General features: G+C 42.7%; 1 protein-coding gene across 1 annotated transcript in view; it reads left to right on the top strand.

Annotated features, from left to right (window-relative positions):
- Positions 1-25453, top strand: part of Psmb2 (proteasome 20S subunit beta 2) — a 32612-nt gene extending 7159 nt beyond the window's left edge. Inside the window, exons 3-6 of the mRNA XM_057784446.1 lie at positions 1003-1073; positions 21738-21900; positions 23444-23493; positions 25219-25453. Of these exons, the coding sequence (XP_057640429.1) occupies positions 1003-1073; positions 21738-21900; positions 23444-23493; positions 25219-25326 (392 nt within the window). The 3' untranslated portion in view covers positions 25327-25453. The remainder of the gene's footprint in view (positions 1-1002; positions 1074-21737; positions 21901-23443; positions 23494-25218) is intronic.
- The last annotated feature ends 1113 nt before the right edge of the window (positions 25454-26566 follow it).

Below are 26566 nucleotides of genomic sequence, written 5' to 3'. Positions count from 1 at the left end.
ATGTTACCAGTGTTAAACACTGTGCTTAATACACTGGAAATTTATGAGTGATCAGGACTCGGAACCTGCCATTCAGGAACCTAAAACATACGCTATTTGGGCTTACACATACTTAGGGTGAAGGGTCTGAGAGTGCTCCTGAAGACTGGTGCTGTTTCTCGGCTGTCCTGAGAGGGGTCAACTGGATAAGATTAGGAAGAGTTGCTTGTTCCATGTGTTTTAGGTGCTAAACGACAGTGCCTAAAAGAAAAATTGTGTTTGCAAGGCTAGCTTTTAAAGACCCTAAGTTACCTGGGTAAGTGATGGAGGTGGGTCTTGTATTAAAATGTTGCTTTCATTGGTTAATTAATAAAGAAACTGCCTAGGCCCATTTGATAGGCCAACCCTTAGGTGGGTGTAGTAGACAAAACAAAATGCTAAAAAAAAGAAGCTGAGTCAGGAGTGGCCATGATTCTCCCACTCCAGACAGACGCAGGTTAAGATCTCCCTGGTAAGCCACCAGATCGTGGTGCTACACAGATTATTAAAAATGGGTTAGATGAATATGTAAGAGCTAGCTAATAAGAGGCTGAAACTAATGGGCTAGGCAGTGTTCAAAAGAATACAGTTTCCGTGTAATTATTTCGGGACATAAGCTAGCCACGCGGGCCACTGGGGACGCAGCCCCGCTGCTCCTATTACAACAGAGTGGCGCCCAGTTTGGAAGATGGAGGTGGGATGACTGGAGTTCAAGGCCATCCTCAAGTGCAGCCTGACTTAAGAGACCCCGTTTACACAAGATCATATTTTAGAAAACATAAGTAAATAAAAATGGCTTTTAACAATAGTCCAGTTAGGATATTGTGGTGGTGCACACCTGCAATCCTGGCACTTAGGAGGCAGAAACAGGAGGAGCTCAAGTTTAAAGCCTGTCTTTAAAAAGAAAAGGTATAGAGAAGTGATTTGGGTGGATGCTGTTATTTTCTTGCTGCACTCAGATACAATTGTTTATGTTTTGGACAGGATATGAATTGTCCCCCACGGCAGCAGCTAATTTCACACGTCGGAACCTGGCTGACTGTCTTCGGAGTCGGGTAAGCAGTGCAGCTAGTGGCCTACAATAACAGCAGAAAGATGGGTGCTTTTATATTTCTTTTAGACATGAACGGTATTTTTGCCCCCTTTTTGGCTTTCCTGAGACCTTCCCATTGCTATTCATCCCTTTTTAATTCCCTTGGGTTTGTTTTCCTTTGTTACTGCTTTTTACTATCTAATTTTGTTGCTTGGGAGACTAACGAAGGTTATTGAATTCAAAGCTAGTTTGGTCTACATAGCTAGTTCTAGGTCAGCCCTGAAAATGTAATGATAAGATGCCTTATTTTAAGAAGTAAATTAAAAGAACGTTTTGGTTTTTTGTTTTTTTTTTTTGAGACAGGGTTTCTCTGTAGCTTTGGAGCCTGTCCTGGAACTAGCTCTTGTAGACCAGGCTGGTCTCGAACTCACAGAGATCCTCCTGCCTCTGCCTCCCGAGTGCCTGGATTAAAGGCGTGCGCCACCACCGCCCGGCGGTTTTTTTGTTTTCTTAATGTTTATTTTGTATGTGGTGTGGGTGTGGAGGTCAGAAAAAAGTTAAGAGGAGTTGGTTCTCGCCTTCCAACTTTGTGGGTTGCAGGGATCAAGCTGTAAGATTGACAGGCGTGAAGGCAGTTGTCTTTACCTGCTGAGCCTCAAAAGAGAGGTGTAGTGTTTGTTGTGATAAATTGCCCCATTCCCTGAGACTTAATTTTTTTCAAAGCAATTTTAGGCTCTTAGTATACAGCAGTTTATTTATTCTTTGCCCTTTACTGAAGGACATCTTTGTTGCTTTCAATTTGAGGCAGTTTGCATCTTGGATTTGTTTAGATGTTTTCAATTTTCTTGGCAAATACTAAGGAGTGTGATTGCTGGTTTGTGCAGTAATAATATGCTGATTTTATTTATTATTTGTTTGTTTGTTTGTTTATTTTCAGGCACTGTTTCTTTGTATAGTCTTAGCTGTCCTGGAACTTGCTCTGTAAACCAGACTGGCCTTGATCTCATAGGGATCTGCCTGCCTCTGCCTCCCATCACCCCAAGTTAGAATATGGTGAATTTTGTAAGAAAGTGCCAAAAAATTTTTGAGGTGTTTTTATTTTTGTTCAACTGTAGCTGAAGGTCCCTACACAGTAATGGAGGGAGATTATCCCTAGCTTTCTGTGACTCTTCAGCCAAGCATGGGGAGTTGTCTTCTTTTTTTCTGGTCTTGTACTGTAGCATTCTCTGTCTCATGTTAAAAGAGGCAAAGTTGACTTAGAGATTGAATGCTTAAAGACTGTGTAGGGTGTGCCAAGGAAGTTCACATGATTGCCAAAGGGTGTGTATTTTCTCCATAGGGACTAAGTAAATAGACTCTTACCATGGGACCTTACCCCCATGCCTATTTATTATCTATGATATCCAGATAACTTCCTAACCCCACAGGAGTGCCAGGAAAATGAATACTTGTAAATCATAATATTTAACATTCATATGACTTTTGCCCAAAGCATTTTGCTTAATAATTTAATCTACTCACTATTCCACTGAGACAGATAATCGTTGATTCTCTTGCTGATACTGTGAAAAGCATAAAGTGGCAGAGGGACTAGTTCAGGGCACACAGCAGGTCAGACAAAGTGGCAGTAATTGTACCATAATTTGACTGTTTACCTTAAGGTCAACTCTTTGGTTGTTCAGTAACAGTTTAGGGCATTCGTCTTTTGATGCTTTGGGTTCATCTACCTTCGTAAACTTAGTCACGTGTAATCAAAGCAAGTGTGGGTGTTAAGCTTTTTATATGCCTGCTTGCCGTTGGTTTTTTAAAAGATTTATTTTTAAAGCTATGTTTGTATGTCTGTGTATGAATATGTGCACATGACTGCATGCGCCTAAAGAGGTCAGTGGCATTGGCTCACTCTGGAGCTGGAGCTCGGTATAGCAGGGTGTGAGGCTCCTGACATGGGTGTTGGGAGCAGTACAGACTCTTAACCATTGAGCCATCTTTCTAGACCTACTGTAGATCTTTAAAGCACTTTTATTTTCCAGTGCCCAATACCAGACCCCAAACATCTCCCTAAATAGAATCTATCCCACTGCTAGCTTTGACCAAGGGCTTTGCAATCTCAATGATCCAGTATATAATTTTTTTTAACTTATGTGTTTTGCCAGCATGTATGTCTATATATAATACATAGTACAATATATATATATAATACATTTGTACAAGTGATCATTATTTTTAAGAATAAGTCACAGACATAATGGATTGCAAGGTGAAGACAGATTTATGTACATTATTTTTTTTAAATATTTATTTATTTATTTTTTATGTATACAATATTCTTTCTGTGTGTATGCCTGCAGGCCAGAAGAGGGCATCAGACCCAATTACAGATGGTTGTGAGCCACCATGTGGTTGCTGGGAATTGAACTCAGGACCTTTGGAAGAGCAGGCAATGCTCTTAACCTCTGAGCCATCTCTCCAGCCCTATGTACATTATTTTTATCTGGGTGAAAAGTTAGGGATCTTTTATTTAATCTTTGAGGGAGAAGTGTGGGACAAAATTGATTTCCTACCACCCAGAAGTGCCTGTGTTATGCAAGGAGTATGCCATAGCTTCTTGTGTAGAATGTTCCTCTGACTTACAAAGCAGAACTGGAATAAGAATTCCAGTTTTGGGCACAATAATAGGTTTACCGTTAAATGCTGCAGACATTGAATGAATTAAGCTCCTTTTAAAATTGAGATAAGAGTGAGAATTTGCTTCGTGAAAATGCAGTGCATCCATGTAATCTTCTCTGCTAGCAGAATGTTTGATGTTCTAAACAAATACTTATCCCTTGTGCACAATGACAAGGCGCTCTGGTATGTATTGACTGCCTCTGCCTGTGCTTCTTTGTTCTTCTAGTCCCTTATCAGAGTGGATTCTAAAATAGGAATTTGTACTTTAGTTATTTAGAATTTTATTTTTAAGTATATATGGGTGTGCATGTGCGCGTGTGTGTGTAGGTGCCTAGGTGGACAAGAAGAGGGCATTGGATTCCCTGGAGTTAGAGTTACAGGTGATCATGAGTGACTTGATACAGGTGCTAGGAAGAGAACACAGATCCTCTGAAAGCATTAGATGCTCTTAACTGCTGAGCCATCCCCTCTAACCTCAGTACTTTATTTTATTCTACAGAGAGAAATAATAGTTTTGTATATTCCTAAAGTTATTACATTTGGAATATTTACAAGGTGACATTGTTTGACACGTGATCCATACTTTGGATTAACCAGATTTTATGTCTATGAAGTTCCATGTCTATAGCTTAGAGTGTTTGCTTTTCAGTGTGCGTGTGCACATGTGCTTACCAGTGGTATCGGTTGTGTGTATATAATGAGTTGTGTAATAGGTCAATAAAATGCAGACGATTTGGAATTGTGGTTGAATAGTCTTTAGACTACTGCTAGTTGTGTCTTTGAACTAATTCAAAGATCAGTGTCCCTATTTACAAAATAATAGGACTTTATGCGATTATTATAAAGATTAAGAGATAATCATGCAAAGCTCTTTGTACATTATGTAAAACATGTAATGATTAATAAATGATTTTGTTTTTAATGCCTCTATTACTGTTTGGTTAAAGAAGCAATTTAATGGTTATAAGTTATCTTTATAGGAAATTATTTGTTGATTTTGTTTGTTGGGTTTTGATTTTTTGAGACAGGGTTTCTCTGTGTAGCGCTGGCTGTCCTGAAACTCACTCTGTAGACCAGGCTAGCTTCAAACTCAGAGATCCACCTGCCTCTGCCTCTCAGGTACTGGGATTAAAGACGTGTGCCACCACCACCCAGCTTATTTGTTGATTTTTAATTGAGCTGATTAATTACTACAGTGGGGGCTATAGGAATTTGCTAGTATTGACGGAGAATATAGAAATAAACCAGCACCAAGCATCTGTTCCATAGCTTTGTTCTAGACCTCCCCAGGATGTATGATCGCCACTAGCTATGAAGGGCTATTGAAATTCCAGTTAATTAACCCCTTCTCTCCATGCCATCTGTCACCTTGGCTTGAACCTAGGACCTAATAAAAAAATTTTTTGTTGTGTTTTTTATTTTTTTGAGACAGGGTTTCTCTGTAGCTTTGGAGCCTGTCCTGGAACTCGCTCTGTAGACTAGGCTGGCCTCAAACTCAGAGATCCACTACTTCTGCCTCCCAAGTGCTGGGATTAAAGGCGTGTGCCACCACTGCTCAGCCTAATAAAATATTTTAATTCATAAAAAAAAAAAAAACCAGGAAAATGTCTCCTGGGTTTTTATTGAGTGAGAATTAAGCTTATATTTCCTAGTTTGGGGTTTTGAATGAGCCTTAGGCATGCTAAGTATGTGCTCTGTCACTCAAGCCCTGTTTTTGTATGTGTGCACGTGCACATGCTGTGTGCATGCCATGGCACTCCTGTGGAGCCCAGCAGAAACTGGGAGTCGGGTTCTCTCATCCTTTGGGATGGGACTCAGGGGTTGAACTTAGACCGTTAGGCTTGGTTGCAAACCTTGAGTCATTTTGCCTGCCTTGCCCCACTGTTGGGGTTTTTTATATGATTATCTGATTTCCTTAAAAATCTGCTCTGGGGGGCTGGAGAGATGGCTCAGTGGTTAAGAGCACTGACTGCTCTTCCAGAGGACCTGGGTTCAATTCCCAGCACCCACATGGCAGCTCACAACTGTCTGAAGATCCAGTTGCAGGGGATCTGACACCTTCACACCAATGCACATAAAGTTAAATAAACCATAAAAAAATATTTAAAAAAAAATCTGCTCTGTACACCATCCCCATGTCACTGGTGTGGGCTGCGGTCCTTGGGGAATGTGAAGTTTTGTGCTGAAGCTTTAGCAGAATGCTGGCCTCTGTAGTGTGGCATCGTTCAGGGAATGCTCAGTGTCTGCATAGAACCTTTTCCTGGAGTGCTTCATAAACCCTTGGTGTCTCTGTCGCGCGAATGCTTAGCAAATAAACAGTAGAAATAATGAAGGCTATCTAACCTGGCATACTGGTTTCCAATCCTTATCCCTACGCTGGCATTAAACACTTACCAGGAAAGATCAGTGTGATAAAGCCTCGGCTCATTCCACTCCAATTAACCCCCACCTCTATTTTCCACATTTAGGAATTACATGTAAAATTTTAATCAGAAAAAAATGGCTTCATCATTCTTATCCCCTGTAGTTTAAAATCTAATAGTTAAAACCTGTCGTAGGAAGTTTAGGCCTGCCCTGCTGTGAGCTAGTTGACAGCGCTGAGAGCCTGCGGTGATTGGATCAGATGGCATGATCTGTGCGGTGATTGGATCAGATGGCATGATCTGTGCGGTGATTGGATCAGATGGCATGATCTGTGCGGTGATTGGATCAGATGGCATGATCTGTGCGGTGATTGGATCAGATGGCATGATCTGTGCGGTGATTGGATCAGATGGCATGATCTGTGCGGTGATTGGATCAGATGGCATGATCTGTGCGGTGATTGGATCAGATGGCATGATCTAAGGTCTGTTGGTGGGGGCGGGGGCGGGGGTAGCTCAGCAGTGGAGCACCCGTTTAGCAAGGCCCTAGTCCAACCCTGGTTGCAAGAAATTAAACATAAAGATCTGATGTCAAGGCTTGAATATATTTGTTTCAATGAAGGGAAAAGAAACTCCGGAAAAGTTTTGGTATTAGTCACTTCAGAAGTGACCACTACTTCTCTCTGCTCTGGTTTTGAAGCATTTGCTTTGAGTAATGGGAGGCAGGTACAGTGTGCTCCTCTTCTGAAAGAATCCTGTTGCTGAGAGACTGCTGTTCTGCACTGGAGTTATTCTCTTGATGCCTTACGTGGCTGGGTCCGAGACCATCTTCTGTTTATTGGTAGCCTTGGGATCATGTGATTGGTGAACAGATGGGCCAGGTGAAACCTTGGCTTTGCAGGTCTTATCCCCTAAACACAGCCAACCATTTGTTACATGTGATTAAAATATCACTAACAAGGGTAATTTCACATGCTTTTTGGCAAATGTGGTTAGCAGGATGTGACATGACGAAGCACGGCCTTCTTCCTCTGTGTGCCATCTCCCTTGGGGCCTCGTCTTCCCTGCTCGCCCCCTCTTGCCCTTGCCCAGGCTTGCCTTCCAGCTCACCTGCTCCAGATGGGCGGCACAGTGGGAGGACACTGGCACAGGCAGATGTGTTTATTTTCCGGAGACAATGTTGTGCTGCTGCAGATGGCGGTGCCTTGGAGCAAATGGCAGCCTTTGGCAGCACTGCTACCCAGCCCGGGCATCCCGACAGACAGAGCTGGCTGCTCTGGGTGACGGGGAAATTGGGGAGAAAAACAAAATTGAAGATGTTAATCAATTCCTGGACTTTCGATACAACTAGCAGTTTTCTGCTGGTGGGGAGCAGTTTTCCTCCCCCACAAATGTCTCAGCTAGTCTGTGGATTTTCATTGTGGGCTAAGAGTTATATGTGTTTGTCGCTTTACCTCCTAGTATCAATAGGGTAGACTAAAAACTAAACAGGGCTACATTTAGATAGGTATTCATTTGTACTGCAAAACATATGAATATCCCAGGTCACATCAGTCCCCTAGGACTGGGGGTGGCTCATGTCTGCCCCATTGGAGATACTACTGTTCTATTTTTAGTGATCATTTTGATTATCCAAAGGCCCAGAGACAGGTGTGCCTTGAAGTTGAGGTACCTTAATTAACATGACACCAGGGTAAGACTTCTGACGGCAGTCCTTTAGGCAGCTTGCTTATTCAGTTGTTAGGGCTTGCCTAAGTCCGTTAAGAAGACCGAGTGCTTGTTGAATCATTATACCTACTGGCTCCTAAGGAAAAGAAAATGGCTTCAGATGATTCTTCTTTATCAGAAAACCTTTTTTCCCCTTCTTAAAAAAATTATGTGGTGTTTTTCCCAGCCCTAGTGCTGATAGAGTTAGGATTCTGCAGGTGTAAAGTCCTCCCCCTCCCCTTCCCCATCTCTCCAGGGGGTTGTATGTGAGAAGGTGTTGCTTTCTCACTCAGAGAGCATATATGTGCTACCCTGTTGGATGCCTGCTGTGAGCAGAGAGAACCCCTGTTCTGGTTGTATGGAATAAGCCTATTGGATGCCTGGAATCGTACAATCCCATAATGCCAACTTTTCACCTAAAATATCTTTCCTAAGCACAGTGGAGGTGAAATAATATAAGTAATTGGCTTAGATTTGTATTATTTTGAAACAATATCTTTAAAACTTTATGTGGTTTTTCTATCAAGGTTTGGTTCAAGGCTGGAGCTTAATAAGAACATACTTTTAGTTTTCGGTGTTTGCTTTAGAAACGCCAACTTACCCCACCTTTACGGTTACACCAGTGCCCTAGTTTGTGTAGGTGCGGTTGTGGGTAAGTCCTAACACACAGACAGAAGCACACATAAGCCCAGGCTTCTTGCTGACTCTTTTTATCTTTGTAGGAGCATACAATGTTATGGATTTAAGGACTGGTCCCCAAAACCCTTTTATTGTCTGACCAAAAAATGCATGTGTACAGTGAAGAAGGCTTCGCAGTAGAGGAAGAATTGACTGCTTTTCATTAACCCGGGAAGTCTTGCATATGTATCTGTTACACTCATTTAAGCTATACATGTATGTTTTATGTATTTTACATGTTACTCATAAAAAGGTCTAGTTCATAAAAAGACAAAAGAAGGGCTAACAGCAAGAAAACATAATTGTAAATTAACAGGACTGGGAAGAAGAAGAAAAGGAAGGGGAAAGTAATCTTTTCTGTGTGCTAATTGTTGGTGTTTTTGTTTGTTTTTGTTCTTGTGTTAGGGAGCTGAGGACCAAATTTAGAGCCTTGTGCTTGCCAGGCAAATGCTCACCACCTACTTAAATCCTGACCCAAATATAATAACCTGAATCACTGAAATGTTCTACCAGAGTCATATGAATCCTTTTCTGAAGCCTTAAATAGGGGTGACCTAGAGCCAAGATGCTCTTTAATTGCCGATAGCCATTCATTCAGCAGATCTCCAGCCTGCACTGTCTTTAGGGCTGAGGAAGCAGGTGCGAAGTTCAGTGTGTCCCTTCAGATGGGAAAATGGAAGTAAAAAGTCAGTTGTACTGCAGAATGAAAGTGCTGGGATACATATGTACACAGGGCATTCTGGGAACAGACTTAACCTATGCTTTGAAAGACAAAAGATGCAGGAGAAGGGACAGCTGGGAGCACAGACCAGGATGTGCGAGAGCATGTTAGTGTTTGCAGATGCTCAATTTTATCTGTTTTAAGTAATAGGATACAGTATACAAATTAGGGTATTACTGATTTTTTCAAAATGTTAATAGGTGACATATTCTATTGTATATAAAACTCTATAGTTTGGTAAATAAGACTGGGAGTTTTAGAGGGGTTTTATTGTTGTTTTTCAAGACAGGCTTTCTCTCTGTAGCCCTGGCTGTCATAAAACTCAAAAGTCTGCCCAGGTAGAGGGATTTTAAGAGATTGAAACTTGAGAGGTGGTCCATGTTATCATAAAAGCAGTGGGCAGGCCTGGCAGGATGGCTCAGTGGTTAAGAAGGACACAGATTTTAGCACCTATATCATAGCTCACAGCTATCTGTAACTCTAGCTCCACTGGATCCAACTCCCTCTTCTGGCCTCCTTGGGCACCAGGTATGCATCTTGTAATACATACATACATGCCATGGAGACAAACATTTCATACACACAAAATAAAAATAAATAAATTATGTAAAACAAAAGAAAAAATCGGTGGGCCTTTCTGAAAATCTTTTGGCTAAAGAGGAGATTTGCATAATCAGATCAGATTTTGTTAGACCATTGGCTGCTCTTTGGAGTATTTGAGGAAATAGGGAGAGTTTTGAGCTCATGTAGCTACTGACAGTAGGAATAACTTACGTTGGATATGAGGTGTTAATAGGGAACACTGTTCTCACAGAAGGGTTCCTAAATAGTCTTTTTCCTGGAGAATTCATTGTTACTCTGTGTGTACACTGTTGACATCTGAAAACATACACAGTTGTATATATTCTAAGTGTTCCCTCCTAGAATAGTGTCTATTCACTTGGAGATGAATCTGTTATGCATCAGCGTTCCTAGATATTCACGGACATGCTCTGTGTAGACATTAATATGTAAGCTGTGCTATGCATGTGTATAGCAAAGCATGAGTCTGTCTGTGTTTGAGTTTTAGTAATTCACTTGAATGTACATGGAACCCTACATTTGTCCTAGAAACCACCAGCTCAAGAGAAAGGATCCAAGCAACCTTGTTGCAAACGTGGTGTTGGTTTTGCCATTGCAGGGTCAGCAATTTTATTTTGATGTTATTTGGGAGAAAGCAGTATTTTTGATTAGCAAGTAAAATTAATGTAGAAAACAAATACTGTGTTAACTAGTTGGTATAATAAGGCATCTGTGCCATGTTGCATTTCAACTCATTAAATTTCTCAACTTCTAATTACTGTAAGGTTACAGCGTTTAATAGAATCAACCAAACTTGAGCTTAGCAATGGCTTTAGAGAAATAAAATTAATAGCATTTTAGCATTTTTATGGGGTGGACTTAATAAACATTGAGGTTACATGCTACTTAATTTTTTTTCTTCCTTCCTTTTCCTTTGGCTCCTACGCTTCAGATTTATTTAGTACTTACTATTGACTCCTAGGAACTTTAACACAGGTAAGCACTGTGATCATCATATCACCATTAGACAAGTGGGTTGGGCATTTGAGGCTCTAAGTGGAGCAATATACTTTCAAAGAAAAAAGAGCAGCAAAAATATGGTTGGATTGTAGACGTATCTCATTTAGGGTTTCAGAAATATGGTTGGATTGTAGACGTATCTCATTTAGCGTTTCAGAAAGTCCCGTGGCTATTTCATTTGTAGCACCTTGCTTCTTTGTTCTCGGTGTGGCATGCACGTTTATAGACATTGATTAAGTCACTAGAGATTAAACCTAGGGCCTCATACATCCTAGGGAAGTTTTGAACCACTGAGCTACATCCCTAGCAAATATTTAGTGGTTTGTGTCTTTTTGGTTTGAGGTTTTTGTGGTTGTTTTATCTTTCAAAACAGGGCTTCTCTATGTAGTTCAAGCTGTCCTGGAACTCTCTCTGTAGACCAGGCTGGCCTCAAACTCAGAGAACCACCTGCCTCTGCCTCCTGAGTGCTAGGATTGAAGGCAAGTGTGCACCACCACCGCCTGGCTGGTGAGTTTAAGATTGTTTTTATTACTTCTTTTCTGTGTGAGTGCTTGACCTGTATATGTTATGTATGTGTGCCACATGCATACCTGGTCCCAGGGAGGTCAGAAAGGGGTATCAGATCCCATGTAACTTAAATTGCCGGTTTTTTTTTTTTTTTTTTTTTTTTTGGTTTTTCGAGACAGGGTTTCTCTGTGGTTTTGGAGCCTTTCTGGAACTAGCTCTTGTAGACCAGGCTGGTCTCGAACTCACAGAGATCCGCCTGCCTCTGCCTCCCAAGTGCTGGGATTAAAGGCGTGCGCCACCACCGCCCGGCAAATTGCTGGTTATTGTGAACCACTGTGAGGATGCTGAGACTTGAACATGGGTCAAGAACAAGTGCTCTTAACCACTGAATCATCTCTCCAGTTCCAGAGTTATTTTATTTTAAATGTTTTTTAAGCTTATTTTATGTTGTAATATGAGCGGCGGGCTACGTTCCTGGCACCCGGCCGCCCACACGGCTAGCTTTAACCTGAAATAATTACAGGGAAACTATTCTTTTAAACACTGCCTGGCCCATTCGTTCCAGCCTCTTATTGGCTAGCTCTTACATATTGATCTAACCCATTTAATGTGTATGAATGTTTTGCCTGCCTGTGTATCTGTACACCACATGTGTGCCTAGTTCCTGAAGAAGACAGAAGAGGGTGTTGGATCCCCTGGAACTGCAGTTATGGATAGCTGTGAGCCACCATGTGACCCTCTACAAGAGCAACAATTGCTCTTAACCACACAGCTGTCTCTCCAGTCAAAATGTATTATTTTTAGTTACGTGGGGCAGATACAGGGGAGTGCAAGTACCCTTGGAGGCCACTGGTATCGGATCCCTGGAGCTGCAGTTACAAACATTTGTAAGCAGGTATGGGTGCTGGGAATTGACCTCATGCCTCTGCTTGCTTGCTTGCTTGCTTTTCTTTTCTCTCTTTCATAGTTTCTCTATAGCCCTAGTTTTGTATCTGCCTCCTGAGTTATGGGATTGCTAGGATTAAAGGTCATGTGCCACAACACCAAACACAATATGCACTCTTAGCCGTTGAGCCATCTCTCCAGCCCTCTGTTTTCTTTAATGTCTGTGTGTATGTGCTCTTGTGTGCATGTGGGCAGAGGCGTGAAGACACTGAGTGTCTCCTCAGTGCTGTTTATCCTGGGTGTTTTATTTTGTTTTTAAAGGTAGGATCCTAGTCAGTTGGAACTCAGCAGATTCAGCTAAGCTGGCTAGCCATCAAGTCCTAAGAACCTCCTGTCTCTGCCTCAGCAGGATTTACAGGTGCACTGCCAAGCCTGGCCTTTTACATGCATGCTGGGGGTTGAGTTTGACTGAACCACCTCCCCAACCTGTTGGTTTTCATTTTTGAAGCAAAGTATAGTCAAAGCTGGGAATTTGGAATCCTCCTACAGAGCTGTGGTTACAAACAGTCTTTAGTGCTGCAGTGATTAAGTACATTTGTGAAACCTAGAGTTAATATTCTGATTCTAATTAGTTTAAACTTGTAGGGTTTTTTCTTTTCTATTTGTCCATAGGATTAAGGATTAAGAAGGAAACTGTGTTCAATTTCCAACTCTCTCCTTTCCTTTAGCCAGTCAGTAACAGGAGCTCAACCTTCCTTAAGTTCTTTCTTGTATCTGTGTCCTTGCTAATATTCTCTCCAGAACACTGATTAAGCTCAGTTTAGCATTTATTAGGGAAATCTTCTCTGAACTCTTCACCCCGTTCCTTCACATGAATGTCACCTTCAACGTCGTGCTGTCATAGCAACCCTACATATACTTCCGGCAAGTGTCCCGTTGTGATTATACCCTTTACTGTCTTCCACGTGTCAGAGCGTGTAGGCATTGGTGCGAGTAAACGCTCCTCACTGGCTGCCTTGGCTCAGGCTTACTGACTGACCACTTTCCCCTTAGTGAAAGTCTTAACTCTTTGTTGCATTTTCTGTTCCTCGTTCCTCAGTCTTACCAGTTTACCTTCTAAATATACCTCATAATCCACATCTGCCCCATCCCCCTCTGCCACAGCTTAACCCTCACTATCTTCCACTAGACTACTGGGGTACACTTCGAATGTTCTCCCTTTCTGTTTCATCCTAATTCGTCATACATATAAATGTCAGTTCCTGGCCTAAAGTGGTTAAATTTCACCATCTCCTCCGTGGTTACATACTGTTCATGTTCCTCCTTTCCTTTAAGAAAGGATCTTTTTTGTTTGGTTTGGTTTTTGGTTGTTTGTTTGGTTTGGTTTTTGAGACAGGGTTTCTGTGTGTAGCTTTGGTGCCTGTCCTGAAACTCATTCTGTAGACCAGGCTGGCCTCAAACTCACAAAGATCCACCTGCCTCTGCTTCCCAAGTGCTAAGATTAAAGGCGTATGGGGCAAAGTTTCTCCATAGCTTTGGAGCCTGTCCTGGAACTCACTCTGTAGAGCAGACTGACTTCGAACTCACAGAGATCTGCCTGTCTCTGTCTCCCGAGTGCTGGGATTAAAGGGATGCTCTGCCACCTGACTGTGTACATGGTTTTCTTAAAAACGGACATTTTTGTCTGGATATGGTGGCTGATTCCTGTAATCTCAGTACTTGGAGGTCTGAGGCAGGAGAATTGCCATGAGTCCAAGGCAAACATGGGTTATTTAGTGAGATCTCTGTTGTATGGAAATGATTCTGTATTACTTAGGAATAAGTAATAAATATTATTTAAAATATTATTTTAGATCAAGTAAAAGTATTTAATCACGATAATTGGAAATTACTCAATTTTAAAATGTTTGGAATGGCCGAGCGGTGGTGGCGCACGCCTTTAATCCCAGCACTTGGGAGGCAGAGGCAGGCGGATCTCTGCGAGTTCGAGACCAGCCTGGTCTACAGAGCTAGTTCCAGGACAGGCTCCAAAGCCACAGAGAAACCCTGTCTCGAAAAACAAAAAACAAAAAAACAAATAAAATAAAATGTTTGGAATGAATTTATTTTAAGTGTGGAAATCTGTGATAGGGCCAGCAAGATGGCACAGCAGGTAGAGACACTTGCTGCCATGCCTGAGTTTGGTTTCTGGAACTCAAATGGTAGTGGGAAAGAACTAGATTCTTACAGGTGACCACATGTATACTCTGTCACTCAACAAACACAGAAATAATCTTAGTCTGCTATTAAAGTGGCAGAATTAGAATTTTAAAACATTATACTCTGAAACCACCCAAAGGTAGTAAATTCTGTTGGTTACTGAAAACAAGTTGCTCAGTCAGTTCAGCACTAGTATCGAAGAATAATTGATCCAGTTTACTTCCTAATGAAGATGAAATGGATCCTGACAAAGCAGTTAAGGGATACCTCCTACAGATACTTACAGAAGAATCACAGCTATGGCATTAAACCTGCTCTCCTAAGTCCTAAAACATTGTTGAATTGTTGATCAATGCAGAACAGTTGGTACTAGTATAAAAATTGGGGGGGTGTTTGTGTGTGAAATTCACGGCTGTATATTGAATCATACATTTCTACTAATTTCCATTTTGTGGAGACAGAGTAGTTTCCTGGAGGGTACAGAGAACTTGTAGTTGGGAAGCCTGAATTCTGGTCTTGAATCTGGTGTTAAGGACCCATGTAGATGACAGTCTTCTCTTTTTTTGAACCATTGGCTCCATGTGTAAAGGGAATGCTGGGTAAGCTCACTGAGCTCATAGATCCTCCAAACTGCATTTTTATATTTTATCCATCTTAGGGTAAAAGGTGGAATCTTGGCAATCTGCTGGACTAAAAGAAACAGCAGGCACGGGGCTGGTGGGATAGATCAATGTTAAAGCGGGTGTTTAGTGTGCACAGGGCCCGGGGCTTGATTCCCACCACGACCACCCAAAAAGGTAGCCACAGTATTCTTTTCAAGATATATTGTTGAGCCGGGCAGTGGTGGCTCACACCTTTAATCCCAGCACTTGGGAGGCAGAGGCAGGTGGGTCCCTGTGAGTTCGAGGCCAGCCTGGTCTATAAGAGCTAGTTCCAGGACAGGCTTGTTGTTGTCTCAAAAACAACAACAACAAAAAGATATATTGTCTAATATGTTTAGAAATCCGTTGATTAAAATGCTCATCTCATTTGTCCTGTGGTGTTTTAGTGCCTACTTCCACATTATTGACCCAGTAGGCATGGGCGTCTGCTTCCCACACTGCTTAGGATTCCAAGGTGCAACATGGCCCTGCACTTTCTCAAGACCCTCAGTCATAGTGATGTCGTCCCATTCAATTAGAGGTGGCAAAGGCTGGCCTGGCTCCAAAAGAAGACTGTCAATTCCTTTCCTTTTCTGTGTCCACGCTCGGCAGGATGCTTCCTCACGCCCACCTCTCTCCCCCTTGCTGTGACTTTGGCTTCCGCCAGATGTCACACCGCTGCTTGTCACCGCCCAGACTCTCATCGCTGATTTTGTTGTTTCGTGTATTTGTGACAACTGTTCTCTTTAGCTGTAAAATTTATGGAATTTCACACACTTCTTAAACACCACAGTGTTCTTTTTCATAATAAGGAAACAAACAAGGAATTGTATGCACAAAAGTTAGATTTAAGCAGACTTTCTGTGTGTGATGTACACTCCCCACTCCCAAATGTACAAGTCACAGTGTGTAACTGAGCTTAGCTCTGTGATTCTCAGGGGCATCTGTGAGATGAGTTAATGCGTCTTGATCTCAGGAGGAAGTACATGAGAGATATGCTTTATAGATAGGACCCAGTTCGATGTTATCCCTTTGGCAACCATAAAAGGTAGATTATTCTCTGTAATAGCATCTCCTTGATCTTTGTATTATCTTGTCCAGCCTGTTAGTACAGTCAGTTCCTAAAAGTGAGCAGGTGAGAGTGGCTGGGTTTTTATATTACTGTGCGTCCAGCCTTGCCCTGACCCCTTCACATGTATTTATTAAAACACCAGGAAATCTTAAAATGGCCTGAAACTCTTCACATAGTAAATAAGCTTATTGTGTACTTTTTAAGAGGGGAAAGTCTATCTGCCTAGCCCCTCACACACGTGTAATAAGAGGCAATTTTTATCTTGGTATGGTGACACATTTCTGTGATCCCAGCACTAGAGATATGAGACAGAATACTCACAGCAAATTCAAGGCCAGCTTCATCACGTAGTGAGTTCCAGGGCTGTATAAAGACCATGTCTCCACCTGCCTCCCGAAAAGAGAAAGGCGGATTTTATGTTAGTAGAGTCAGAATTCAAGCTCAGGCCCAGCCCTTTGCTCCTGTGGCCTGTTTCTTCCTGAGTTGTTTGTCTGTGGTTTAGCCCCCTCTTTATTTGGGACTCAATGCCTAGCTCGCATCCTAAACTGTTTTCTTCTTAGCAACTTGTGTCTAGAGGGAGGTGGAAAGAGAAGCAACAAATCCACTTATTTAGGGAGCTGTAGGCATTTAGTTTAAACCTGAACCACTTGTCAGAAATGGGGCCTATTGGGGCTGGAGAAGTGGCTCAGTAGTTGAGAACATTTACTGTTTTTGCAGAGGGCCTGGTTCAGTTCCCAGCACCCACATGGCAACTCACAATTGTCTATAACCCCAGTTCCAATGGATCCAGTACCTCTTCTGAGGGCACAGGCATACAGCATATATTCAATAAACATTTGTTTAATGAGTGAACACTAATAATCATACAAAAGAGTATCTCAAACATTTTAACATATATGTGGCCAATGTTTAATATTACAAGAAAATATCATGAAAACCACTAAAACAAGGCAAGGATGTAACAGGCCCCATTTTCTTCTTTTAAAAACATACACTCGGGCACACACACATGTACTTAAAATAAATAGTTTTTAACAAATGTTTATTGAATATATGCTGTATGCCTGTGCATCGTTGAAGAAGACAGACACACTCCTGTCTTCACAGAGTTTATAATATATGAAATAGCCGGGCGGTGGTGGCGCACGCCTTTAATCCCAGCACTCGGGAGGCAGAGGCAGGCGGATCTCTGTGAGTTCGAGGCCAGCCTGGTCTACAAGAGCTAGTTCCAGGACAGGCTCCAAAGCTACAGAGAAACCCTGTCTTGAAAAACCAGTATATATATATATATATATATATATATATATATATATATATATATATATGAATGAATGAAATATTTGTGAATAGGTGGATTGTATCTTTTATATACTGTTTTCCCATCACACCACGAGAAGTCACCATTGTGTAAGCTGTTAGAACAAAATTGTAGGGACATGTAGCTGTTACCTTTCCTTATAGAACTGCTTAGAATAGCACAAAGGTGACTTGGAATTGATCTGATTCCAGCAAAACAATGACAACATTCAAAACTTTATTTGAAATTTAAAGACAAAACAAACAAACAAACAAAGCCAACATAAGTCAAAGGTCTTTGATGGAGAATTGTCAGAATTTCTGAAACAGCACGTTGTCACCCAGCTGTATTGACTTAATTAGTCTAGACAGCACCACTTATTTATGCTTAAGATCTCACACATGCAGAAGTTGGCAATTCGAAGTCACACAATATTTGTGAGTTAACTTCTGTACCACAAGTTGTAGGTTCTGGCTACCAACTTCACTAAGTGTATATGAGATGCTTAAGCATAAATAAATAATGTAGATCAAGTAAGCACCACAGTTGCTTCTGTACTTGTGTTTACATGGGGTCTCATATAAAATCTTCTAGTAATGGCTGTTGAGTAGCATGGATTATTCTGAAGCATGATTTAATCTCATACTATAGGAAGACTTCATTAAATAGAACATACCTGGAATCTGCTGCTTGGGGCCTCTTTGAGTGTCTATGGATTCCTAATACACCATGCAACTTGGTAAAATTGGTTTGGTTAATCTTGCAGTGGCTATTCTGGCTATACTGAGCTGGAAGGACCAAGTTATAAACTTAGGAAAAAGATTAAACTTACTTTGTGATAGGTAAGAAAATGTATCGTTGGATTCTCTTACAGGAAGAATACTAATTAAAGACATTAGGCTAGCCTTTTTCTCCCCATCCCTAAACTATAAGAACATCATAAGATTTAGTGAGGTGATGGTGTCACACACCTTGGGAGGCCAAAGGCAGGCAGATCTCTATGAGTTTAAGGCCACCATGGTCTACAGCGCGAGTTCCAGGACAGTTAGGGTTACACAGAGAAACCCCTCTCTCTCAAAGAAAAAAGTAAAATAAAAAGACCATCACAATATTCTATGCCTTGTCAGATTTGTAGTACTGACTGTTTTAACACTTTAAAACTAATTCTATTGGGGCTGGAGAGGTGGCTCAGAGGTTAAGAGCATTGCCTGCTCTTCCAAAGGTCCTGAGTTCAATTCCCAGCAACCACATGATGGCTCACAACCATCTGTAATGCCCTCTTCTGGCCTGCAGGGATACACACAGACAGAATATTGTATACATAATAAATAAATTTTAAAAAATCTATTAACTATATATTTTTATCTTTAGCTAATTTAAGCAGAGCTTTTGTTGTTGTTTAAAGTGTGCTTTATTAAAATGTTAGAATGTAGCTAACACACTAGAAATTTAGGTAACTCTCCTGCCCCAGAATCTGGGGCTTTTTCTGTATTGTTTTCTCTTGCCTTAGAAGATAGAAGTAATAGCAATCAACTTAGTTTGGCACATAAGAAAACATGCTCAGGGCCCAGTGAGATGGATCAGCTGGTAGAAGCACTTGCTCCTGGGCCTCAGTTCAGTTCCCATGGCCCACATGGTGAGAGAACCACTGCTGCAAAGTTGTCCTCTGAAGCCACATATGTGCCATGGCGTGTGCACGCAGGCAAATACACACACACAATAAGTAAGCATAATAAAAGAAAATAGATATTCATAGTGTATAACACTTAAACCTCTTACCTATGGTTGGACTTACTGAGAAGGTAGTCCCAAGTACAGTTCCAAACTACAGCACACTAAACTGGAAATGTGATAGATAGGCTGGCCATTATTTTCACAGTCCTGACTACTTGTGGCTCATTCTTATTCCTGTGAGCTGTTTACTATTTTACTCCATGACCAGGCACTTGTTTGGAGGTTGGTACTCCTTTATTTTCGAGGGACATTAGAAGTCTACCTGCTTAGTGGCACATCTGGGTTAGCAGGATTCCAGTGGGTATATTTGTGTGCTCTAACATGAGTTTCTTCAAGCTAACAGATGCCCACGTTGATCACTGTACAAAAATATACAGTGTCTCTTTTAAAGCCATTTGTTGTTCCAACTTCATGTTCCATGATAGAATGTCTCATTTAATTGAACACAAGCATAAGTGTAGGGATAGGCACAAACCATGGACAAGGCTTGTATGCTACCCCCTGAAACAGATACAAGAGATATAAGAATAAACAAAAAGGAAGCCCACAAAATGGGATTGCCACCACTGCTGCCTGGGGCATAGACAGACTGCATTTAGCAAGGCAAATGCCCCGGCTGATACAGGAAAAGTAATTATCCATTTGGAAATGAACAGCAACACAGACTTTGTGTTTTTAGACTTACAGGTAATATGAAGAACAAATATTTATTAAATGCAAGTTACAACCATCTTTTTATTTGTGTCATTGATGAAAAGTAGATTTTATCCATTTTATCGGAATCTTGTTGTATTAGAAGGATGTTAGGCTGGAGGGATAGCCCAGTGGGAAAAGCTGCTTACCGCCAACCCTGAAACCTGAGTTTAATCCCAGGACCCACATAGTGGAGGGATAAAGCCAACCCCACAGAACTGTCCTCTAACCTCCATAGATACACAGATACGAGAAGTAAATGGGGCCTTCCAGAAAGGAAAGGGAAATGAAGGGCATGTACACACACAATAAATAAATGCAGCTCAGAGAGAGAAAATGCCAGCAATTCATTTAGCTCTTCAGCTCTGGGGCTGCTCTTTGTCATCATGGACTCCTCTTCCTTTTTTTTCCCTGAGTTGAAAAGTACTGATTGCCAGGTAGTGGTAGCACCCACCTTTAATCCCAGGACTCGAGAAGCAAGTGGATCTCTGTGAGTTGAAGGCCAGCCTGATCTACAGAGCAAGTGCCAGGACAGCCAAGGTTACAGAAAAACCAAAAGACACCCGGTGGTGGTGGCACACACATTTAATCCCAGCACTCAGGAGGCAGAGGCAGATGAATCTCTGTGAGTTCAAAGCCAACCTGGAGTTCTAAGACAGGCTTCAAAGCTACAGAGAAAGCCTGTCTCAGAAAAACAAAAGAAAGAAAAGGAGAAGGGAGGGAAGAAAGAAAAAAAAGTGTAGTGGTTTTAGCTTAAATATTTGCTGTGCCTCTATCCTTCCCTTCTCTTTTCCCCGCTCAGTAATTATAGAACATACAGTTTATTGTTTGATATTAAGCTAATGCCTAACCTAAACTAGTTTGGGGTGGGATTTGGGGGAGGGTGGGATTTTTGTTGCCCAGTCTAGACCCCAGTCCTAAACTCCTAGGCTCATTAGCTTGTTTCTTTTGAATGACATAATTGGACCCAGTCTCTGGACTGATTGCGTAATTGCATTGGGTTTTGTTGTTGTTTGAAACAGGGTCTCTCCATATAGCCTTGGCTGACCTGGAACTCACAGAGATCTGCCTGCCTTTGTCCCCCAAGTGCTGGGATTTAAGGTGTGCACCATTATTCCATGCTCTTGGTTTCAGTAGTAAAGAATGACCCAAGAACATCTAAGCCTTTGAAGTGCTTTTGTATCATCTCCCTCCTCTCCCCACCACGTATGATGTGGATGTCCTTCTCTGTGTGTATTGCTTTTATTAGTTGATGAATAAAGCTGTTTCGGCCAATGGCTTAGCAGAGTGAAGCCCAGAGGGAGATCTGAACAGTGATACATATATAGGGGAAAAGAAGGCAGAGTCAGGCAGACGCCATGAAGCTGCCAAAGGAGAATGACTCCCAGAACCTTACCAGTAAGCCACAGTATCATTATGATACACAAATTAATAATTAATATATAATGAGCTAACTGGACATATGCCTGAGCTGTTGGCCAAACAATGTTATAATTAATACAGTTTTTGTGTGATTATTCAGGTATGGGTTGCAGGGAAGCGGAAAAGCATTCTCTGATTACAACGTGTGTGGTGTGTGTGTATCTGCCTATGTGTGCATGCGTGTGTGGACAGCTGGTGGGAGTCAGGTTCCCTGGGATCAAACTTGGATCATTATGCTTGGCTATTAAGTCCCCTCACCTGCTGAACCATTCTTGACGGCCCATATGAGGTTCTTTTCCATAGACCTTAAATAGAAACAAACAAACAACAACAACAAAAGCCTTTTCCTGTACCTCTGACCATACTAGTTCTCCAGGTAGGAGTGAACTTTTACTTCCACGTGTGATTTAGCCAGTTGCTGCTAGTATTTGCTTGTTGTCAGGAGCCAGAACTCCTGTTCCTGTTTGCGTTGTTGGCGTGCTGCTCTAATCAGCACATTGTTGTGTCTTTTCTTTGCAGACTCCATATCATGTGAACCTCCTCCTGGCTGGTTATGATGACCATGAAGGGCCAGCCCTTTACTATATGGACTACCTGGCAGCCTTGGCCAAGGCTCCTTTTGCAGCTCATGGCTATGGTGCCTTCCTGACTCTCAGTATCCTTGACCGATACTACACACCAAGTAAGTACTGGCAGTCTAGGGAGAAACCCTTAGCTGTTTCCCAGTTTTGTCAAGCCTTGGAGTTGGCTGAGGATAACTCCTCTCTGGAAGCTGCTCTCTCTCATGGGTCAATACAATCTTCAAAAACCTTATTGATAAAACTCTGCCTGCCAGGGCTGGAAAGGTGCCTCAACAGTTAGTAGCACTGGCGCTTCTTCCAGAGGACCTGGGTTCAATTCCTAGCACCCACATGACACCTCACAACTGTCTGTCACTCCAGGTCCAGAAGACCTGATACCACGGCAAAATACCAACGTACTTATTTTTTAAAAAGTCTTCCTGCCAACCAAAATAAGTTACTCCTCTCTCTAGAGCTGGGTTTTACTTTGTTTGAAAGGGGTGCTGGGGCAGATGTCACCATGAATACATTCCTTATCCAGTTCTTCTCTTACGTGCATTTCCCTCTGCCTAGGTGGTTATTGATGTCTCAGCTGTCCACAGTGAGCCAAGCCGTAAACAAAACAGTTTATGCGAATGTTTTGAACTTGTAAGGATGAACAGGTCCAACCATGGCAGCTAAAGACTTCTTTATTTAAAAATGTCAAAGCTTTTGAAGATCACTCCCTCCTATAAAAGAAAATCATTTCTTTGCTTGTACCTAAACTGTCAGCTTGATGAAACATGAGAAGAGCAATGCTTTTGTGCCAAGTCTGTCTCTGACCCATTCCCAGCCTCAGCGTTAGCCGTGAGGACTGGACATTCCTGGCGGGCTCTCCCAGGCTAGAGCTGCGGCACGGTTGAGCATTTCCCCCTTGCACTCCAGTCTTCCCTGGAAACGTCATAGCAGTCGGCAGGGTCTCTCTTTGTGGTACTGCTCTCTCATGAGCCCTCAGCCATGCTAGAGCTGCAGGCCACATCCTGAAAAGAATTAGCCTGGCCTCCTGGTGACTGTCTCTTAATTTGGCATCTGTCAGTAATACAGCTGACTTCCCCCACCAAAGTAACCACCAGCCGCCCTGGAAGCCTAAAGCCTAATATGTCATCCCGGTTTGCCACGCCTACGAGCGATTCCTTTGGATCTTGTTCAGAAGAGTTTCAGTTCCATCCTCTTAACTGTCTTCCCATTGTTCCACTGAGACCCAGCTGGGAGCATGAGGGTGGCGCTCTGGCCTTGTCCTCCCGATCCCTGATTTGCAGCTGGCAAGGGCAGGTGGAAATGATTTAAGCCCTGGACTAAAGGGGACTGGTGAGGCTGAGCTATGAAAAAGAGAGGCAGGCTGCTGAACTTCTTGAGAGGCGGGTCCAGGCCAGAGGAGACAGAATTCTGTCATGCTTACCCTTCACTGCAGCAAATCAATTTGTGATGGCTCAGGGCTGTGGGAGCATTGGTCTGGGGCGCCCTCCCCTGCATGTGGACTAACTTTGTTACAGGCTAGAAGTCCGAGTGTGTTTTGCTTTTTCCAATTGTGTGGCACTCAGACCTGAGGAAGTTTGAAACTTAATCACAGGCTGTTAGGAGCTGGGCACCGACAGCCTACAGTGCTCCGCCTCTGTTCTCTTTCAGCTATCTCACGTGAGAGGGCAGTGGAGCTTCTTAGGAAATGTCTGGAGGAGGTGAGTAGCTCCCAGGGGATCCGGAAGGAATGTTTTGTCTCCGTTTGAAATACCGTTCCTGTTCTTGGTTGCTTGTTTCTGCTCCTTGTCAGACGGGAAGTTGCTACCGTGGAGGAGGTTGGTGTGGGTAATGCACTTGCATATTAGCTTCTCCCTCGGTCACCTCCGCGTCAGTGTCGGTTTCATTGATTTAATTATTTTCCTTTCTGGTTAATCTAGACTAGTGGTTCTCAAAATCCACTGTGTTTCACCTCGGGGAAGCTTCCCTTATCCCTGGTAGGCCCCAGCACCTAGTTCTAAATCATTTGTAGATAGGTAGAGACTGAGTCTCTTGTTTTAACTGGCAACTAAATGATTTTTTTTCTAATGATTTTTTTTTTTTTTTTTTTTTTGGTTTTTCGAGACAAAGTTTCTCTGTGGTTTTGGAGCCTGTCCTGGAACTAGCTCTTGTAGACCAGGCTGGTCTCGAACTCACAGAGATCCGCCTACCTCTGCCTCCCGAGTGCTGGGATTAAAGGCGTGTGCCACCACCGCCCGGCGAGCCGGGGTTTTTCTATGTAGCACCTGGAACTAGCTCTGTAGATCAGACTGGCCTGAAACTCAGGGAGATCCGCCTGCCTCTGCCTCCCAAGTGCTGGGATTAAAGATGTCTGCCGGTACATCTGGCTAGGCAACCAGATGATTTGAATGCAGTGATAATCAGGCCCTAACACCCTGGACTGTGTACACTCTGTGCCACCATAAAGCCTACTCCCGTAACATTGCATTCAGGTCACCGGAGAAAGCCCCTGGGAATTTGGATCAGAGGGGGAGAGAGATCTTTGTTGTGGGAAGTCACACACCCAAAGTCTTCTCATAGGAAGAGTGTAGGATACAGGGTGAGCTGGCAGAAAGTAGCCTTGTTAGACATGTCATTCTTTTTCCTTGTGACCTAAGGATGAACTTGAATGAATTGTCTAGTGAGAGAGGGAACAGAGCAGGTGAGGGCATTGGCAGCACTGTCGGCTTCAGTTGCCTCTTGTGTAAGTAACTCTATCATTTTTAGGCCACAGTGGCCTCATCCCTCTTCCTCTTTTTAAATTTCCCTTCACGGGAGCTGCTGAGAATCAGTCGTGGGTTTCTTAACCATCCAGCTGACAGACATGTCGTATTACCCACAGATATCCTAGTGGGAAGAGGTAACCAGGACAGCCTTAACCTGGACTGCAAGAGAAGAGCATGGCTTGTTCCAGGAATGTTCTCTGGACATGATTCCCACCATCTCTGCAGCTGCAAGTGCACGCGCACGCGCGAGCACACACACACACACAGACACACACACACGGGGAAGTGACTACATAAACTGTTGGCACCTAGGGCTTCCTGTCCCGGTCCAGAGTCTGTTCTTAGATGACCTCCTTGCTAGCTTAGTATATGGAGACTTTCTTAGAGGCAAGTGTGTTCTTGTAGACCGACTGGTAGCAGACTGTGAGGATACACATTGGATTGTCTCGTGTGCCTGCTGACTGGCCAGAGGCAGGCTCACAGCTGCGTTTCCCAGGTCATGGCCACTGCCTTCCAGTCAGCATCCGGCTCCTGTCTAGACATTCTGCAGTGACATGGTACCAACTGGCCAGTTCCACAAGAGGAGAGCCTTTACACTTGTCCCCTTAGCTGAGGGCAGAACCTGCCACGTGCTTAGTAGTCAGTAAATGTCTGCTCACTGGTTCCCTTGTCTCTCTGCAGCTCCAGAAGCGCTTCATCTTGAATCTGCCTACCTTCAGCGTTCGGGTCATTGACAAAAATGGCATCCATAACCTGGAGAACATCTCCTTCTCTAAGAAGGGCTCCTAACGTCTCATCCTTCCTCCCGCTCATCAGGGGACATTTTTGATAGGCTCCTTAATTTTTTTTTCTACTCTTTTGGCGTGCACTCTTGATAGATGGTTAATTCAAAATAAAGCTGACAATACTAAATTGAGCTTTTTGTGGTTTTCGTCTCAGTTTGCCTAACATCGTGTAGAAAGGAACAGGAAGGAAGGTTTTTGTCTTGCCAGATGCGCCATCCCTCTTTAATAATCTAAGTGGTTCATGACCCCACACTCTTTCCTGTCCATCTTCCATCTAGCTCTGTCAGTCTTTGCTTGTTAATGTCTTGTTGTCTCTGAAGCAGTGGTTCTTTTTGCCTTTAAACCTAAATCTTTTTTTGTTGTCTGAAATGGTGGCGCACACCATTAATCCCCGTACTTGGAAGTCAGAGGCTGGGGGAATCTCTGTGAGTTCGAGGCCAGCCTGATCTACAGAGCAAGTTCCAGGACAGGCTCCAAAGCTACAGAGAAACCCCGTCTCAGAAAAAGAAAAAAAGAGAGAGATACAAGTATGCACAGGGTAGCCCAGAGGTAGAGTACCTCAAGCTCAGATGCTGGCTTTGATCTGCAGCATCACACAACACAAAAATAAAGGCCATTCATACCTGAGGGGTTTGTTTGTTGGTTGGTTTTTTAAAGGATGTGGAGCTTTTTATTTAAAAAAATTAATGTGTTTATATGTGACTCAGACTTGGGCAGTCGGGTTTGCGTCATTGGTCACCAAGTGCCTAATGAGCTATCTCACAGTATATCCTAGGATGATCTGGAACTTACTCTGTAGACCAGGCTGGCCTTCAACTCACAGAGGCCTGCCTCTGCCTTCTGAATGCTGTGTCTAAAGGCGTGTGACACGGTACCCAGGTAAGTCTTTTCCTGAGGTAAGAACTCATTGCATATGTATAGTCCAGACTGTTCTGGAAATTGCTATGGTGACCAGGCTTTTTACATCTGTTCCGTTTGCTGATGTTGCTCAGTGGAGAATATTTTGAGGATGGTTTAGCCTTAGACTAAGGTAAGTCCTGCTTTACTCAGTCTTCACTACTCTTTTAGTTTTTATATGAAGTCTTTTTATATAGTCCACACTGACCTTAAAACCACAATCCTCCTGCCTCATATAGAAGCCAGGTGGTGGTTGCATTTGCCTTTATTGTCAGCACTTAAAAGGCAGAGGCAGGCTCTGCAGAGTGAGTTCCAGGACAGCAAGGACTACAAAGAGAAACACTGTC

Source organism: Chionomys nivalis, chromosome 11, assembly GCF_950005125.1.
Source record: "Chionomys nivalis chromosome 11, mChiNiv1.1, whole genome shotgun sequence".
NCBI classification, from domain to species: domain Eukaryota; kingdom Metazoa; phylum Chordata; class Mammalia; order Rodentia; family Cricetidae; genus Chionomys; species Chionomys nivalis.
This window is presented reverse-complemented; position numbering and strand designations above follow the sequence as displayed.